General features: G+C 39.4%; 1 protein-coding gene across 1 annotated transcript; it reads right to left on the reverse strand.

Annotated features, from left to right (window-relative positions):
- Positions 1-477: 477 nt before the first annotated feature.
- LOC311505687 (otoancorin-like) lies at positions 478-13,848 on the reverse strand. Its single transcript, XM_084569381.1, has 28 exons — positions 13,513-13,848; positions 12,326-12,540; positions 12,076-12,161; positions 11,839-11,966; positions 11,613-11,738; positions 11,266-11,456; positions 11,092-11,183; positions 10,479-10,609; positions 10,162-10,286; positions 9,917-10,043; positions 8,894-9,106; positions 8,570-8,740; positions 7,905-8,051; positions 7,663-7,712; positions 7,429-7,561; positions 5,518-5,600; positions 5,279-5,405; positions 4,938-5,128; positions 4,249-4,339; positions 4,013-4,133; positions 3,335-3,516; positions 3,003-3,158; positions 2,758-2,891; positions 2,519-2,652; positions 2,349-2,443; positions 1,861-2,098; positions 949-999; positions 478-813 (listed from the first exon to the last, which is right to left on the reverse strand). Exons 1-28 carry the CDS (start codon positions 13,573-13,575, stop codon positions 710-712), a joined length of 3,705 nt encoding a protein of 1,234 aa, XP_084425507.1. The 5' UTR covers positions 13,576-13,848; the 3' UTR covers positions 478-709.
- Between the last annotated feature and the right edge of the window lie 2,956 nt (positions 13,849-16,804).

The following is a 16,804-nucleotide window of genomic DNA, read 5'->3' on the forward strand; positions in this document are numbered from 1 at the left end:
CTGCCTGCTGTGCACCTCCATAGCCTCGTCTTCAGCTTAAGTTTCAGTCGCCATTGTTGAAAGTGAAGCGGGAAGTAGAAAGTGATTGGCAAAAAAAGACAGAGCACCGACGAGCGTTTGGGTCGTATTGTTACAGAGAGAGTCAGAATGGCACAAGTGTAAATGGCTCGCACCGGCATAGGCTACGTGAGTAGGTTACAGCATCTATGTTCCGCAGAGGTATAAACCACGCTTTAATCTTTAACAAGCAATTCCAATGTGTTCAAGTTCAAAAAGTTGGATTTGCAGAAGGTAAAATCTATAATGATCTGGACCTGCAATGTATTATATTTCCAACAGACAAACACACATTCACACAGATATTTATAAGTATGCATTTAATAATTAGGATATAACAATAGAGATTAAAGTACAACAATTAGAATAGTAAATTTGACATATTTTTTATATCTTATACTTTAATTTACTATTAGTAATAAGTGAACAATAATGACGAACATTTATTACTAGAAACACTCCCAAAATTAAAATCCCACTGCACCACCTAAAATATTATACACTATATCAATTCCTGTGATTGTTCAATTATACACCAGTTACACACTTTAACAACATAGATACAGAGTGTGAACAAACATCATAAATAATAATATTAAAGGAATCCATTTTTATTATTGATAAGGATCCTGAAGTCACCTACAGTGCATTTTTAGGCTGGTTGTTGGAGCATATGAAGCACGGTTATCAGCAGAGCAGACAGTAATAGGGATGTTTTCGATTTTGCAAGCTCAACTGCTCCACCTACTGCAGCATCTAGAAATCAAAGCCCAGAAAACACATTTAGAATATTAGATTTTACGACACAAAGTAAAACATACAGTATACTGTGCCACTATGCATAAATTAATTTTGAAGACTACCATTTACTGTTAAGTACAGCACACCCACCTTGGGTTGTTTCTGAAGCAGTCGTGGTTGAATTTGTGCCATTTGTGTTTCCTGTGGATGAGATTGAATTTAGTTAGTGACATTGTATGGCTCGCTTGTGTCCTCTGGTGGCTGAAAACTGTGGAGGCTGCAACCTGAGGATCCTTCAACAATATTACTGCACTGAGATATTCACAGTTAAGAATGTTTGCTAGCAGGTTCATTTGCATTGCATTTGTTTAATTCTGACAACTCGAGTTTAGCTTCTAAAAGCTGAAATCAAAAACATTTGAAAAAGTTCAAAAACTGGTGAATACAGAAACCTTGACCCATCAATAAATGGTTTTTATCTGTTTTGAAATTCTTTCTCAGACTCCAACAAACATTTGAGGAAACACAGACACCTGCAGCGCTTTTCTTTTAAAACCCTTAAAGGCTTAATCTGACTGGTGGCTCTTGTGGCTCTTGTTTGGAGCTGCCACCAGGGTTGCAGTATTACCACACTGCGTGCTTGTGCATATAGGCTTCAAGATAAGTGTCTCTTACTAAACACACAAAAGTACTGGAGCCATGTGTGTTTCCTGTGGGTGAGAGGAATCTAATTAGTGACATTGTGTGGCTCGCCTGTGTTCTCTTGTCCCTGAACCCAGTAGAGGGTGCAACGTGACCCATTACTGCACTAAGATTAAAAATTCAAGGTGCTAGCCAGCAAGTTTGTTAGTATGACAAAAAAAAATACTAGACTATAGAGTACAGATGAAAAAAAGATTTTTAATTGTTGGAAAATTCTTTCTCTGACTACAACAGAAATTTGAAGAAACACAGAAACTTGCAGCACTTTCACAAACCTCATAAATGCACTACATTGTGTGCTTCCATGCAAGCTGGAAACTGTCTCTTAATACACACAAAAAACAAAAAACATATTGTTACCTGGTGTTGCTGCCACAGTGCTATTTGTGACTGATGGGGCGTTGGCTGTGGTGTTGTTGGAGTTGGTTGATGCAGTGGTCGGGTTGGCCCTATTGCTGACTAGACCCAGACCTAATTTGTCCAGGTCTGACTGGAGCTGCAGGTTCACCCATGTCTGAATCACGGTATCATTCTCAAACAACTTCAGATCGGGCAGATGACTTCCCATCAGGCCTTGCACGGTGGTCACGGTTAAACCCTGTGCATTTCAGATGAAGAACAGTTAGGAAAATTGCTCTTGAAATAGTTAACACACTGAACAATTGATATAAAGCATTTAGGTGCATTTATTTTAACTATTATCTACTGTATATCCCTTAGACCTGCAAATTAAGTTACAAATTGGTTATGCTAAAATAAAGTATGCATATTTTATATTCCAGTTGAAACTAAATAAAGTGATGGATATGGACAGCTCTTCCTGTCATCAATTCTTCAAGCATGCTTACAGCAATCACATCAGGATCCAAACTCTTGAAAATGTCCACAGCCATGCTGATGTTCTGTTTTGACAGTGCTGCTACGTCCGACAGAGGTGCTCCACCTGTCAGGAACCAGAACAATTAGGGTGTTTTCTGAGAGACAGAGAAATAGCTAGGAAGACAGACATGGAGCTTACCTAGGTAGGACTTAATTAAGTTGTAAAAGGTGCTGGGACTGGTCCGCTGTGAGCTGAAGGAACTGTTGCTGATTTCATACAGGATTCTCTTCTGTTCAGTTGAACATGATGCCACATTCAGAAGGTTTGCATTTCTGACAAGGTAATGAAGAAAATGTTACTAAATATTATGTCTGCATCACAACGTCATGTTTGCATAGTCATGTTTAAGTATAACTGAACTACCTGGTTATACTAACCTGATACTGTCTGTGCTGATGGTCTTCAGTGTACTGGCGTTCAATGAGCACAGGTTGGAGTCAATTACGTTCAGTTCAGTGCTGCCCAGGGAGTTCCCTGACGTACTCAGGTACTTGTTAATGATTTCTTTGCTCTGAACAACATGAAGAAAACACAGTGAGTAAATCATACACAATATATACATGCAAGTGTGAACATTATTTACTTCATAACATTGTGATTTTGAGAATCCCTGTGTTTGTACCTTTGCTGCCTCCCAGGGTCCATCGTCAGACTTCATGAGAGCTGCCAGTGTGTCAATTTTGGTGATGTTCCACTTAGAGATGTCATCAAGTGACGCCACACGAGACACTGAGCCAAGCACCTGGACTTCCTGATCAGAAACCCCTGATGGGAATGCCTGGAAGAATAGAGAATGTGCAACAGCATGTGTTGGCTAATGGTGAAATTTTACAGACAATCGCACTACTGCAATTACCTCTTGGTTCTCTCATCTCTCTTATGTCTCTAAGTCAAACAAATGAATAAATAAACATTCATTCTGGCTCTCTAAATTCCCATATATTCCCAAAATACCTCGTTGAGTTTCTTCAGAATGATTTTCTGGAAGTCATCGTCATTCACTTTCTCGCAGATAGAGTTGAGGTTCTCCTTCAGAACAGGGACATCCAGGCAGAGGTCAAATTGGGTCTGGTCGTAGCCAAATGGGAAGGAAGCGTCGCTCACCGTCACCTGGGTGATGTTGCCCACGGTGCAGCCTTTTGAACAATTAAGAGCACCAGTGAGAGTGCTGTGTCCACTAGGGCTGCAATTGTATTGTTATTTCTGACATTGATTACCATGCCCATTGTTGTAGTTAATACCAAGGTCAAACATTTGTCATGTCCAATTGATTTCTTGAAATAGCATTGTTTGTCTTGCATTTTGGCAAACTGTGCAAGACTATGTTACTTTGAACATATGGATTTTCTTTAAAAAAAAAGCTGAATTTATAAACAATAACCCATTCATTTCAGTTGACTCAGAGGTTTTGCTTCTAATGTCAGAAAATGTCTTTTCTCTGTGAGTTTACTAAAACAATGACTCTTCTTTGCACTGCTTACATTACACTATGTTTTATTCAGTCATCATTTCTATCGTTACGAGTTGTGGACACAGGAGTCGCTGTTAAGCAGAAGCTACATACTCATCAACACTTGCTGACTACTTGTTCCAGCTCCAGTTTCATCAGCTGCTTTGTAAAAACATGTTTACCTGCTCCCCTTTTAGCAATGACAGGGCTGAGCTGCTTAAACAGCCTCTTGAGCTTCTTCTTCTCTGTCTTTGTTTTCCTCAGGTTGGACATGAAGGTCTTAAGGAACTTTTTCTTTGTTGTCTGAAAACAAGAAACATAGAAATGGATTTATAGCTGAAATAGATATCAGGCATCCGTTTGTGTACAAGGTATTTCAAATGAATATTAACGGACTGAAAAGTATCAAGACACGTACAGTTTTGAACCGGCCCCAGAAGTTTCTTGTGAAATATAGAGGAAGGATCCCGAGGTCTTCCAGTGTTTGCTTGTTCCAGGTTGTGGCAATGCTGAAAATAAAATATAGAAATGATATGTTGTATATAAAGGATATTTTCTTACAGTCTTGCTTACTTCCCTGTTGCCAGAGATGTTGCAGATTATGCAAATGCCTCAAAGTGATCTGTAGACGACTAACTGCATAGAGTTCAAGGTAATGCTCTTTTGTGTAGTGTCTATTTGTGTACGTATGTTTCAACCCCTAGTCCAAGTGTACTGAAGATCTTTAAACATTTGATACACATGTAAAGCACTGATTTAAAAATAGGTTTTATATTTGTGGATTGAGGCGACCTGACCATACATGCTTCTAATGAGTGAAGACAAAATTAGGAAAACTGAGGAAACATTCTCGGTAACTGTCTAACAAAGCAGTCACACTGCAAATTGTCTGTTCCCCATGATCATTACTTGAATACATGGATGTGAACACAGTGATTTAACAGTTGTAGTCTCTAGTCACTATGAAATAACAACTAGATGCAGTCATTCTTGTGTATAGCAAGACTGTGTGGGGAATAGAAAGTACTGTGAGTACAAATTCATGTTGAATCTCACCAGTCTTATCCTTTAAATTGCTCAGTGAATGACTTGTTTGAATTACTGTACCCGTATTGTGTTTTCCCAGACAGCAGAAGGGTCTCCATAGCAGCCACCTGGCTGTCAGAGAAGTCCTTGCAGGCTTTGAGTTTCTCCAGGATTAAAGGATCTGCGTTCTTTATGTAAGAGCTATCCAGAGTGCAGGCCATGTTCCCCAGAACTTCCACATTGTCTCGGCTCAGATTCATGCCATTTATGTCCTAGGAGTTGAAAATACAGCGTTTAGAGTTACCTTGACAGGGCAACTTGCGACACACATTGATACCCTGTAAATTTATTATGGATGCAAATAAAATTTTGTTTTCTCATTAACTGCCTCAGTAGGAAACCTAAATTTTAAAGGCACTCACCAAGCAGGTCCTGGCCTCACTGAGCAGCTGAGAGCCTTTGTTCAAAAGTTTGGAGGCCACAGAAAAGTCAGCAGTACCCACTGCAGAAAAGTATGACCTGCAGTTGTCTTTCTTGACATCTGTGTTGCTGTAATAAACACAAAGATAAGAAAATCAGTAATCAAATGTACTTCTTTAAATCCTTGGCACATTGTGAGGTCTGTGCAGCAAAATACAAAAAAGTTTGGAGACAGACTCACCTGAAGAAGAGAAGCATGTCTGAAGGATAATCTGTGAAGTTCTGTGAGAGGCCCTCACTGAGCAGGTTGTACATGCAAGTCAGCTGCAGAAAATGATGAATGGTAATTGTTATACAAGTTAACCATACACAACACTGAAACAGATTAGAATATTAGGTTTGTCATATAATCCTGAGGTTGAAATGCTAATCACTTCCAGTGGCGCCATGTTGGAGAAGACAAGGTAAATATTGGGGGTGCGGACTCAGCGAGGGGAGTTACGCCCGAGAAGCATGGAAAAAAAAAATACTATATGAGGGATGGACCATCTACTTCAACCAAGACTTCATGACCGAGATACAGAAGAAGAGGAAACAGGTGTGGGATGTAATAAAACTAAAGGAGAAAAACGTAAAGTCACGGTCTCCATATCCTGCACAGCTGAAGGTGTTTCTGGAAACAATGACCAAGACATTCAATACACTAATGGAGGCTGTGCCCATGCTGACATGGGGATTCATGAGGAGGAAGACGAGTGGGAGAAACTACAGAGAGTGAGGATGCAGGGCAGCTAGACCACTGTGACAGGACAGAAGAGGAAAAGGAGACAGCCACGCATCACTGAGGCAGGCCTACAAGCACTCATTGAGAGAACTCTAATGTCCACCATGGTAAGGACTAGACAACAGTCTGGAACTAATAAATGTGAAATATATATATTTACTCAAGTTGAGTAAGTAGCAACTTTATTACAGCTGTGAATTTGCAGGTGCACATAGTGCTATTTCCCCAGAGAGACTTCGCCAGAGACTGGATTTACAGGAGGGACAGAAAAAAGGGAATGGAGAAACAAAGTATTTCATGCTTCATATGGCAAGAAAAGGGGGTGACCATACTAATTAATAAATCCCTACCATTTTCAGCAGAGAAAGTGATTAAAGATGATATGGGAAGATATGTTATGGTGGTTGGCACAATTGGAGATATGATGAGGGAAACACGGGATGGGTTTTGAGTGGATCCGTGGAACAATGAAAATTTGGTCAGCAGTACGAAAGAAGCTGAAATTGTCAAATTCTGTAGGCAGGGTTACTAAAATAGTAAAGAACCCAGACTTTATACCATCTACCGGGGATTCAGGATTTAACAAATGTGATAACAAGGGGCAAATATATATTGATCAAATGTTTAAGGGACAAACCATGAAGTCATTCACACAACCTGAAATAGAATTTAAGTTACCAGCTAAGAGATTATTTACAGAAACACCAGGAGGACGAGTCAAAAAAGTTGTTATATCAAAAATCTATAAAGCACTACAACACGAATCCAATGATAACAATATCATATATTGGAAGTGAATATCATAATATCAGAGGGAGAATGGGAGGAAACATTCAAAGAGGGACATAAACTAGCCCAGCATGGAGGGAATTCCATTGGAAGGTCAAAATGCGTTATTTTCCAGTCGAAATACAGTAATACATCTGAACTATGCTGGAGGAAGCGTGGAGCGGTGGGTGACTTCACTCATATATTCTGGGACTGTTTGTTTTTCCTCACTTGTAAAGTAATTTTGCTAGTGTTGAAAGCAGTGTAAGGTTAATGGAGAGAAGGTGAGGAATAGACTATGGGAAGTATGTTGTACAAATATAAGAACACTGATTGGTATATACACAGATCTAGTCCATAACAAAATCAGAAAAGACTTTAAAATAACATGAAGCAAGGGTAACTGTATATGTTATACATCTCCTCTGTGTTTGTTGAGTATGTGTTTATGTGTGTATGTCAAACAAAAAATTAGTTCCAAAAAAGAAGAAATGCTAATTTATGATACTGGTATTGTATAGCCAACTTATCTTATCAGTTCTCCAAATATCCGCTTCAGAGAAAGTATAATTTTGCAGTTCAGTGATTTGCAAATTTTACCTGTGATTCCTTCAGGTTCACCTTAGCCCTGCCTCTCCTCGGCCTGCTGGCTCGGACCAGCCCTCGGATCTTTGCTGTTGTCATTTTGTGCACCGTTGTGCATGTGAAGCCTTGCAGCACGGAAGGAGAAAGCCTGTGAGGAAGAATGGGAACCACAAAGGGACTTAATAGATCCCAAAATAAAATTATTTCGAAAAAAAAGGTATGATAGAAAGTTATGGGACATTCACTTACTGCTCACTGTCAACATTTTTTGCACCCAGTAACCCAAAAAACATGGCAGCCTAGAAGAACAAAAAGCAGAGTGGCTTTTAATAAAAAAACATTTCTGACTATAAGAACATTTCTGAAACGCTACTACAATGATCTAAAGATGTCTCTTCTGTTATTGTCAGTGTGTATCTGTGTAAATATGTCACAATCAGACATCTGAACTTAATCTGCAAAGAATGCTGCATGTAAAATGGCACACTGACCTGATCTTGTGTCCATGTCTTCCTGTTGATCACGTCGAAGTTCACAGTCTCCTCAGAAAATAGCAGTACGGACGCTGGGATCTCACTTGCCATGGCATCGGGGACATTCTGCACCACTTTGGCTGGACTTGTGTCCACAGAAATGATCTGCCAGGTAATTAAAGTCGTTAGAATTGCCACTTGCAAGGCTGCAGGTTAGAAATAAGTGGCAGAAACACATTATGTTGAATATCGTCTTTTAAAAGTTTGTTAGTGGTTGTAATCCACTAACTCTAAATAGATCACACTGTATTAACAGCTTTATAGGTGGGAAATTTAAAATAAATTAAGTAAATTGTACAAAGTTTTCATGTCCAAAATATTGTTTTAGTCAACACAAATTCCATACTTTTCTGTGTCTTTTTATTAAAACATTAAAATTTTATGTATAAATTCAAACATCTGTACCCCCCCCCCCCCCCCCCCCCCCCCCCCGCCAAAAAAAAAAAAAAAAAAAACAGCTTAAAGCTTAAATAAGGAGTGTTTTTCTCAGGTTTTGATCTGCAATGTCCCCCAGATGTTCAAATAATGATCGTTTCCAATACTCCCCACAAATGAATGATTTGTTGACTCAGGAATCACAGCAGCACTCTATGCTGTGGCACAATCAGAAGTTAGCTTTGTACCTTTTTGACGAAGGTCTGTTGGACAACAGTTGGGGCAGCCAGCAGGTTGGAAACAAAGGATGGGCTCTTGGAGACGCTGAGAAGCTCAGAAGATGCGACTTTCTCTATCGACTCAGAAGGTACTCCAACAATGAGTGTGCCGAGTGATTCCAGGGCAGCTCCACTGTTGATCTGTTTCATACAAAAGCGTTCATTACAGCCATGTCCAGGGTAAGTTATATTCAATGAAAGTTGACTAAACCAAATTGACATCATTATTGGGCATAATTGTTAAATAGTTTACATTGTTTTCAACCAGTTTAAGTGGACGTTTATGGCCTTTACCTGGAAGCCTGAGGAGGTAACGATCTGGACAACTGTGGTGGCCTGGTGCTGACTCCAGGCGCTGACTGAGGCCAGGGTGGTCAAAGAGGAAACCAGCACTGACGGGGAAACTGAAGTGATCTGGCTGGTGGTTAGGCCTGCACTTGAATTGCCGAGAGCTACAAATGTCTGTGTTGTGATGGTGTTGATGCTGGAGGCCAGAGCAGCAGACACCTGTTGAACACAACATTTTTGGTTATGAAAAAAAGTGTGAAGAGAGTGTATTCTCAAGAGTTAATGCATTATGAGAAAGTCATTTGATGCTACAGAATATTTAGACTCATTAGAATTTATTTACTGTTGCTGCAAATGATTTCTGCATTTCCATAATCATTGTTCACCTAATTTATTGTATAAATTCAAGGCTACTACAAGCATCTAAAAGATTCAAGCGTCTCGAGATAATACTGTATAAAATTGTGCAATTAAGCTTTTGGATATGATAAATGTTGCTTTTTAAAAAAAAAAAAAAAAAAATCTTAAGAAATTAAATATGCTACTTTCTGATAACTGAATTCATTTCATTATTTATGAATTCAAATTTTAAGATGAATGTCCTCATTTTAAACACACCCTTTAAAATAGGATTCAGTCTTGTAGTCAAGAATTATCTGAAGGTGAGGACAGGTAAATAGTTAAAACTTTAATAACAATGAATCCTAGTTTTTAGAGAACTCTTACGGCAATAACTAAGGTCTTTATTGTCAGTGACACCCATAGAATTCAGGTGGTACGCTATAAAGTTTCAGGATCTTCAACTCAGTGCAAATGGAAAAGAAAGTTTTGTTTTGTTGGTCTGTCATTAACCCTGCCCTTAATAGACCAAAAATGTCCAAAACAAGGGCACAGTGTTTATTTGCATCATCGTGGATTTGGAATATTGTAATCCTGGCTCAGTGAGCAGTCTGTAACATTGTTCTGAAAAGTGCTGAAGAAATAAATTCTCTTATAATAAATGAAACTAGAAACTTTTAGGGCTGGTACCTCAGGGTCATTGGTTCCATTGCAGAATTCCTTAAGCTTGTTCAAGATGAGTATCGCATCAGCTTCATTCAAAGAAGAATAGGCCGAAATCGGGACCTCAGAAGAGCACAAGAAAAGGCCTGGAAGCCTGAAAGAAAAATGGAATATGTTTCAATCTCATTTACAGAAGGACAGTCATTCACCAACTAAATTATATGTACAATTTACATGCTGCAGTTGCATATTCCTAACTTGTGGGTACTTACTTAATGGTGCTGAAAGTTGGGTTGAATGCAAAAAGCTGCGTGATGTAGTAATTGGTTACGTTATTTGGGATTGCTGGGTTGTTGAAGAGCTCCAGGTTGGCTTGATTTTCCAAGAACACTTGGATCTTCAAACATAAACAAAACAATTTACTTAATATTCATTATCAAATTCTTATAATTCACTTTTTTAATTGCCTTTGGTTTTAGTAAGGTACAAATACGTTTGAACAAACCTCACCACATTACAAAACAACTATTCTCATTAAATTCATAGATTAAATGAGCTTCTAAGGTATTAATGCTATTAAAGCACTGACCTGAGTGGTGGAGACAAAGGCTGTGAGATCATTCAGGGTGATATATGTAACAAAGTTGCCGATGTTATCGTCAAACCAGGCGGTAGAGTTCAGTTCTGCATCCCTGGCATTATAGCATCTGGCTCCAGAGCCTGTGTAAATCCAAAATCCAACATTGTAACAAAGGAATCTGTATTACCACAATAGCACACATTTGGTAATTTGTACTATAAAAGGTTAGCCTTGAAGCCAGACCAACTTCCCCACCCACAGTTTTATGTGGCGAAAAGTTGGTCTGCAACCGCTACACTGGGAACTAATTATGCTCCAGCAAAGATCTGCCGGGTCAATTTGTTAACAATAAAATGTCTCTAATTGGTTGAAGGACTAACCAGTTGCATGAAGAGGAAAACAAGGGGATCACGTGAATCATCTTGGAAACCCTTTTATGTCTGACATCCTCATAAGGAGGTTGTTTGTAGCTATTGGTCTAGTAAAGTAGAACATTTTAGCTGTGTGCACTTAGCAGTCAATCGGTATTAAACATGCATCTTGTTTTTCCTTAACTTGACACACCATATTGGTATTGCGCATTACACATCTATTGCACACTGGATATACTCAAATATCTTACCAACTCTCAGATAGGTATTGATGGTGGCATACACATCCTCTTGTCCAAAATCAGAACCACTGTATGTGAAGTTATTCCCCATTACAGTGACCCTAGTGATAGGAAAACAATCCAAAATTGTGTATCACGTAATCAATCCACTGAAATTTCTAACGCTGTAAAAAAGAGACTTACAGCTTCTGAAAAGCAAAGCATGAAGCATTCTGCACCACGGTGAAGCTGATGAGGGGTTTTCTGAGGAATCTAAGATAGTCCCTCAACCGTAGATCGAACCAGGAATCAGCCTCAGATCTACTGCTGCTGCTCAGGGCCAAAGGCCAAACACAAGGGAGGATCATCATCTTCAAATCATCTGGAGCGTCCTCCTAATGAAATGTATTTAGATGTTAAATGACATTCTGTGGGAAAATTGGTAATTTTATAGACATATAAATGTGACAATTTAGTTACCACATGTAAAAGTTTTGTGTTTTGGTATTAATTTTGTATGTTTAATGGAGGCTTTCACACGAGGGACATACAGTTTCCAGGAAGACAAGGGTGTTATTGTAGTTGTTGAAGATGACACAGATGTCAGATTTGTTAACGATCACACTGGATTGGCTGAGGAACTGATGGAGCTCTGAGGTGCTGATGGTGCTTAGGAGCTGGAGACAAAAAGAAAAGATATATATCATATTATTACTGGAAAAACAACACACCTGTAAGCTTTTGCATTGTAGCTATAATCACGTGATTTCTTTTCACCTCTGATTCACGTGTCGGTGGCAGAAGGGACAAGAACATAGACACATCTGGAAAGCCAAAACTGAGGAAGGTGTTTGTCAGATACTTGTAGAAACTTCCACCACTGTAACACTTCAGCTGTGGTGGACCTGTTTTACAAGACAGTTTATTATAATTTGGACAACGAGAAACAACTTTTTGCCATTATATATAACAAAAATCCTTTTGTCAAAGATGAATATCCTCTTTTGCACAAACCTTGGAGGAAGAGGAGGATGTTTCTGTAGATCTCCCTTTGCGTGTTATTGCTGAGTGTCATTTGCAGTTTGTCCAGCAGTATAATCCTAAATACAGATGAATTGAATAAAGTGATTAAAGAATAAACACGATATATTTATCTGAATGATCTAAAATACACTCGACAGAGTATGCTATTTATAGCCCTGCTTACAGACCACTGCTAACTGTGAGTTCCCCGCAAACTGTTGTAGGGTGTAGATAATCTTACATCTCTTGGGTGCTGTTGCAATTCCTGTCCATCGTGATGTTGAATAAGGGTGTCACCAGGGTGGGAGCGAGGTTGACCAGGAGAGGGCTCAGTCGAACCCTGAGCCACAGCAGGAACTCTTTTTCACTGACAGCTGGAGAGGACAAACTTCCTCTGTCGAAAACTTCCTGGAGGAAGGCAGATTTCACCTCGTCTGTGTAGCTGTCTGGGTTGGCCTGTGTGAATGTACATAGTTTCCATGAGCTAAAGTTCAATCATGGGTGAATCAATGTCAGTCATGAGTCAATTATTTAATTGTGTATAATGGGTCTGATAAGAAGTTGCTCTGTTCCTTTAAAAGCTATACATTATAACTATAAAATGTAAGCTTTTTTTCTATATATATCTTACTTAACTTAAAGCTGGGCGATTTTCCCTGCATATGTAGGTTACAAACCATTGACCATATAGTATAGCTGTTGTATGCAAGGTATTTCCATTCTGAACTTAAAATCACCAACCCTGACATTTGCAGATAAACAATTTAAATTTGCAGGTCACTGATTCAAATGAATATGCTGTTGAGGTATCATTAATTGTGAAAAAACTGAACACCACACACGTTAATTTGAACAATTGCATGTAAGTATCGGTTGTTAACAGACCCTAATCATGTGAGTTTCAGGTGGGTGTCACCCAAAGATGTTCCTAAAAACAACTCAAGGCTCCCCACCAGTCGGTCATTTACATCCAGTGTTTAGAATTCATGAAGCTAATAAGGGTGAGTGGTCAAACATCTTAATGAAAATTTCAAGAAAGAAAAGTTTCGAATTAGCTGGAAATGGCATTAGTGAACGAATCTTGCCTAACCTAAATTACTGCCAGGGAAAGGCGATTTATCATCAACCCTTTTTGGTAACACACTACAGGGTAAATGTATTAGAGTTCATTAGTTTTAGCTAGATGCTCCAAGTTAAAATTGTTTCAAGAACAAATCTGTATTTAGGTTTCATCTGTTTCATAAGTTGAAAATGCAACGAGCATATATAATATTATTAGCTGTGTTACTGAGGAAACAAAAACCAAATCAACAATAAAAGCCAAACAGGACATTTGAAGGCAAGGCTAGTTTAAACTGCTAGAGCAGCTAGCTAACAACTGAACTTCTGTATTAAGTAGCATTAAATGATGTTAGTAAGTTAGTTTACCTCAATTGCTGGTGAGACAAAATCAAAGAAAGCGCCAAAGTCAGCTGGGTCGACGACTGTCATGACTTTTATCACATCTTGCGTCTTGTTCAGCTGTGAGGGGGTTGCTGCAAGCTGAGCCAACTGATTGAGAGTGAGAAGATCTGCAACTGCCACCTAGAATTGAGAAGCAGCAATTCAGTAAGTCACATGGATAGTTTTACACATTTTACCTCATCAGAGGATCCCACGTTACTTGGGTAGGTGATGCGTTGACAAAACATGAATAATGGAGTGTTTACATGCAGAATTGATAAATTAACTTTAAAATAAAAAGCAGTGTATAATTTGTGAGTAATGAGTCTTTCCATGTCAGTTTCATCTTATTTTTTCAGAAAGTGGTTAAACTTTTAATTTAATTTAATTTAAGACCCCTTATTTTAAGGGGTCTTAAATTAAATTAAATGTGTGAACATGCAAGTCTGAGCTAGGACTAAATGGCAACACTTACTCCATTGAAATTCTTCTTCAGGGTAACAAAATCATTGTAGGAGGCATGCACAACGAACTGTCCAAAGTTGTCTTTAAGCCACAGTCTGTCATCATTTACAAGTTCAACACAGGAGAGACCTAGAGGAAAAAAAAGGAAAGAAAAAAAACTTAAGATCTTAGTGAGCCAAAAGACTGATGTAACAATGGAATCAAAGCATAAAAGTACCAGAAAATGCAATATTATACTGGCATAGTGTGAGGCCTTCCAAGTTACCTGAAGACGACTGTCTCCTAAGGTAGTCCATTGTGAACATAAAAACTTCCTGGGTCTGCCTTTCAGAGAGTTGGTTGAAAATGCTGTCTAACCCCTTGATACTGAGAAGACAATAAACATTCTTGCATTCATTAAATGTGTGAGGGAATATTTTGCTTTCCTTTTTTTTATTTAGATTTGAACATAACGTGGTCAGTATTACAAAGAGTAACATAGGACTTTCACTCACATCTCTTGATAGGAGTTACAGGTGATACTTCCTGGAATAACTTCAAGAGTTTCAGAGTTAATGCTTGGGAGGAACAAAGGCAGATAAACCTGGAACCACATCTTGAAGTCTTCTGCAGTCAGCATAGGTAGTTTTGGGCTAAGTGCAGTTAATGTTAGATTTAGGATTGTCTCACGGACTCTGGGGTTGAGAGTCATCAGGTTTTGCTAGAGAGAAATAAAATGAGTTCTTTAGTATATATATTTAGGTACATTAGTAACAAAATTAAAAATCTAACTTTATGAAAATCATCACCTCTCCTAAACCACTAACAAATCCGTCAAAAAAAGAGCCAAGGGCTTCCACAGGCGATGGCAAATTAAGACTTGCAAAAACAAGTTTCACAAGACTTTCATTTGCCAGGTTATTTTGTTCAAGGAGGAACTCAGCCTTTTGTCCTGAAGAAAGTGAGTTGAGTAGAGCCACCTAAGACAGAGTTATGAGAAAAAATGTGAAGGAATGTTATATGTTTTCAGGTTTTCTGAAGCATTGTGGGGGACAACATACACATCGATGAGAATTTTGCACACTTACCCCTGAGAGGTTGAAGACTTTGAGCTCAGAGTAGGTTGTGAGCTGGGAGAACGGACCCAAGTTTGCTTCAACCCATTCTGCATCACTCTCAATTCCCTGCCTGCAAACTGAGATCCGAAGAAGGACGTTAGCATGAGTACAACTGAACCAGCATATCTGCAACAATTGGAGAGTCAGTTTTCTTCTCAGTGCCGCTTCAGCCTTTTTTTTTTTTGTCACAATTTCAAGTCCATGGGCAAGTCCACACGAGCAACCACATGGCGCAGCTTACTGTGTCAACCCTACCTGGATCATTGATGACACTTGCTGAATTTCTCAGGTAGCCCAGAAGAACATCTGTGAGTCCTTGCTGTCTATGCAAAGGCATCTCAGGGAAGACTTTGGCCATCCCACTCACACTACAAAGGCAGGAAAAAAAACAAAAAAAAACAAAAACATTCTTACACAGTCCCTTCTCAGTAAATTTGGCGCAACAACATCTTGCTTCTTCCTAAAGTGCTACTCACATGACATGGTAATTTGTGCAGTTTATATTTGACGTTGCATTCTTCAGCATCACTGGAGTGAAACTCGCGAGGATGGAAACCAGTTTCACATGGAACCAGGCATAATAGTCATCTTTGCTGAAGTGCGGGAAATGTGGACTGATGATGAGGAAGGTCCTATTCATTACGCGATCCCTCACAGCAGGTTGGAAATCTTGGACCTGCCAAATTATGACACGAGATGACTTAAACACCACACAGTTGGCTGCAAGTACACCATAGAGAATACTTGAAAGAATGCAACGATTTAATTGTCATGAGCAAGGCCCCCGTCAATTGATGTAGAAGTTTAGATACATATCAGAGTCCTGACAATGGCCGGTTGTAAATCCAGGAGTGTCCTTCTTCCCCAGCTTTGAAGAGCAGCCTACCTTTCCATTTGCTGTCAGCTGTGTGAGGAATTCATCCACATTTTCCAGAGCGTTCCCGTCCTCAAGTTGCTCAAAGACTCTGTCCATTAGGTCTGTGTCATTTGAGGCCCCCGAGCTCTGTACGAACTGCGCCAGCTGAGAAGAAGAGAGCTCTGACAACACTTCGGCCTACAAAAGGGAATCAATATGGGGTCAGACAGCAGTAATTTCAAAGCCATGATTAAAAGATTTCCGTTTGGGACAAGAACTCCACAATTGCACCCGCCACTCACACTTGAGAAGTTGGAATAGAGGGCTTGTATATCCTGCAAGGTGGCAAAAGCAGAGAAGCTTGCAAGGTTTGCCTGTAGCCAGTCTTTACTGTTTCTGTAAGATGAGACACAGCCAGGATCTGCGAAAGAAGAAGACATTGACAGGGTGTCACAAGCACATGCTTTCTACACATTACCAAATTGAACCACAGTGCCTTCCTTCACCTGATGTGTCATTTCTTGACAGGAATGGTTGGATGAAATGAGTGAAGACTGCTTGCTGTCTGTCTCCGTCCATGAATGCTGTTTGGTTGTCGAATGCCTGGATGCTAAGTTTTGAGAGAGGTACTTTTACAATCCAAACAACTAGAAAACTGCAGGTGTTTCTTGCAATCCTCTTCACAGGGGAGCAATTTATCTCATATTTACTTACACAATCCGGTATGTCGCACAGCTGAAGTTGGTGGAACTTAGGCAGGATAGGAAGTTGGTGGATGGAGAGGCCAAGAACGGAAGGAGTTTTGTCTGGAACCAGCTGCTGATAACATTCTCACTCTGCAGTTGTTCCTGGCTGAAGC

The sequence above is a fragment of the Chelon labrosus genome (assembly GCF_963514085.1).
Source record: "Chelon labrosus genome assembly, chromosome: 20".
Classification (NCBI taxonomy): Eukaryota; Metazoa; Chordata; class Actinopteri; order Mugiliformes; family Mugilidae; genus Chelon; species Chelon labrosus.

Bases quoted from the DNA above. Each gene is read 5' to 3' on its own strand.
- LOC311505687 (XM_084569381.1), bottom strand. From the start codon at position 13,575: ATGACAGTCGTCGACCCAGCTGACTTTGGCGCTTTCTTTGATTTTGTC. The intron at 12,162-12,325 runs GTAAGATTATCT...ATCTGTATTTAG, and splicing joins TGCAACAGCACCCAAGAGAT to GATTATACTGCTGGACAAAC. The intron at 7,562-7,662 runs GTAAGTGAATGT...TCTTCCTCACAG, and splicing joins AAAAATGTTGACAGTGAGCA to GCTTTCTCCTTCCGTGCTGC.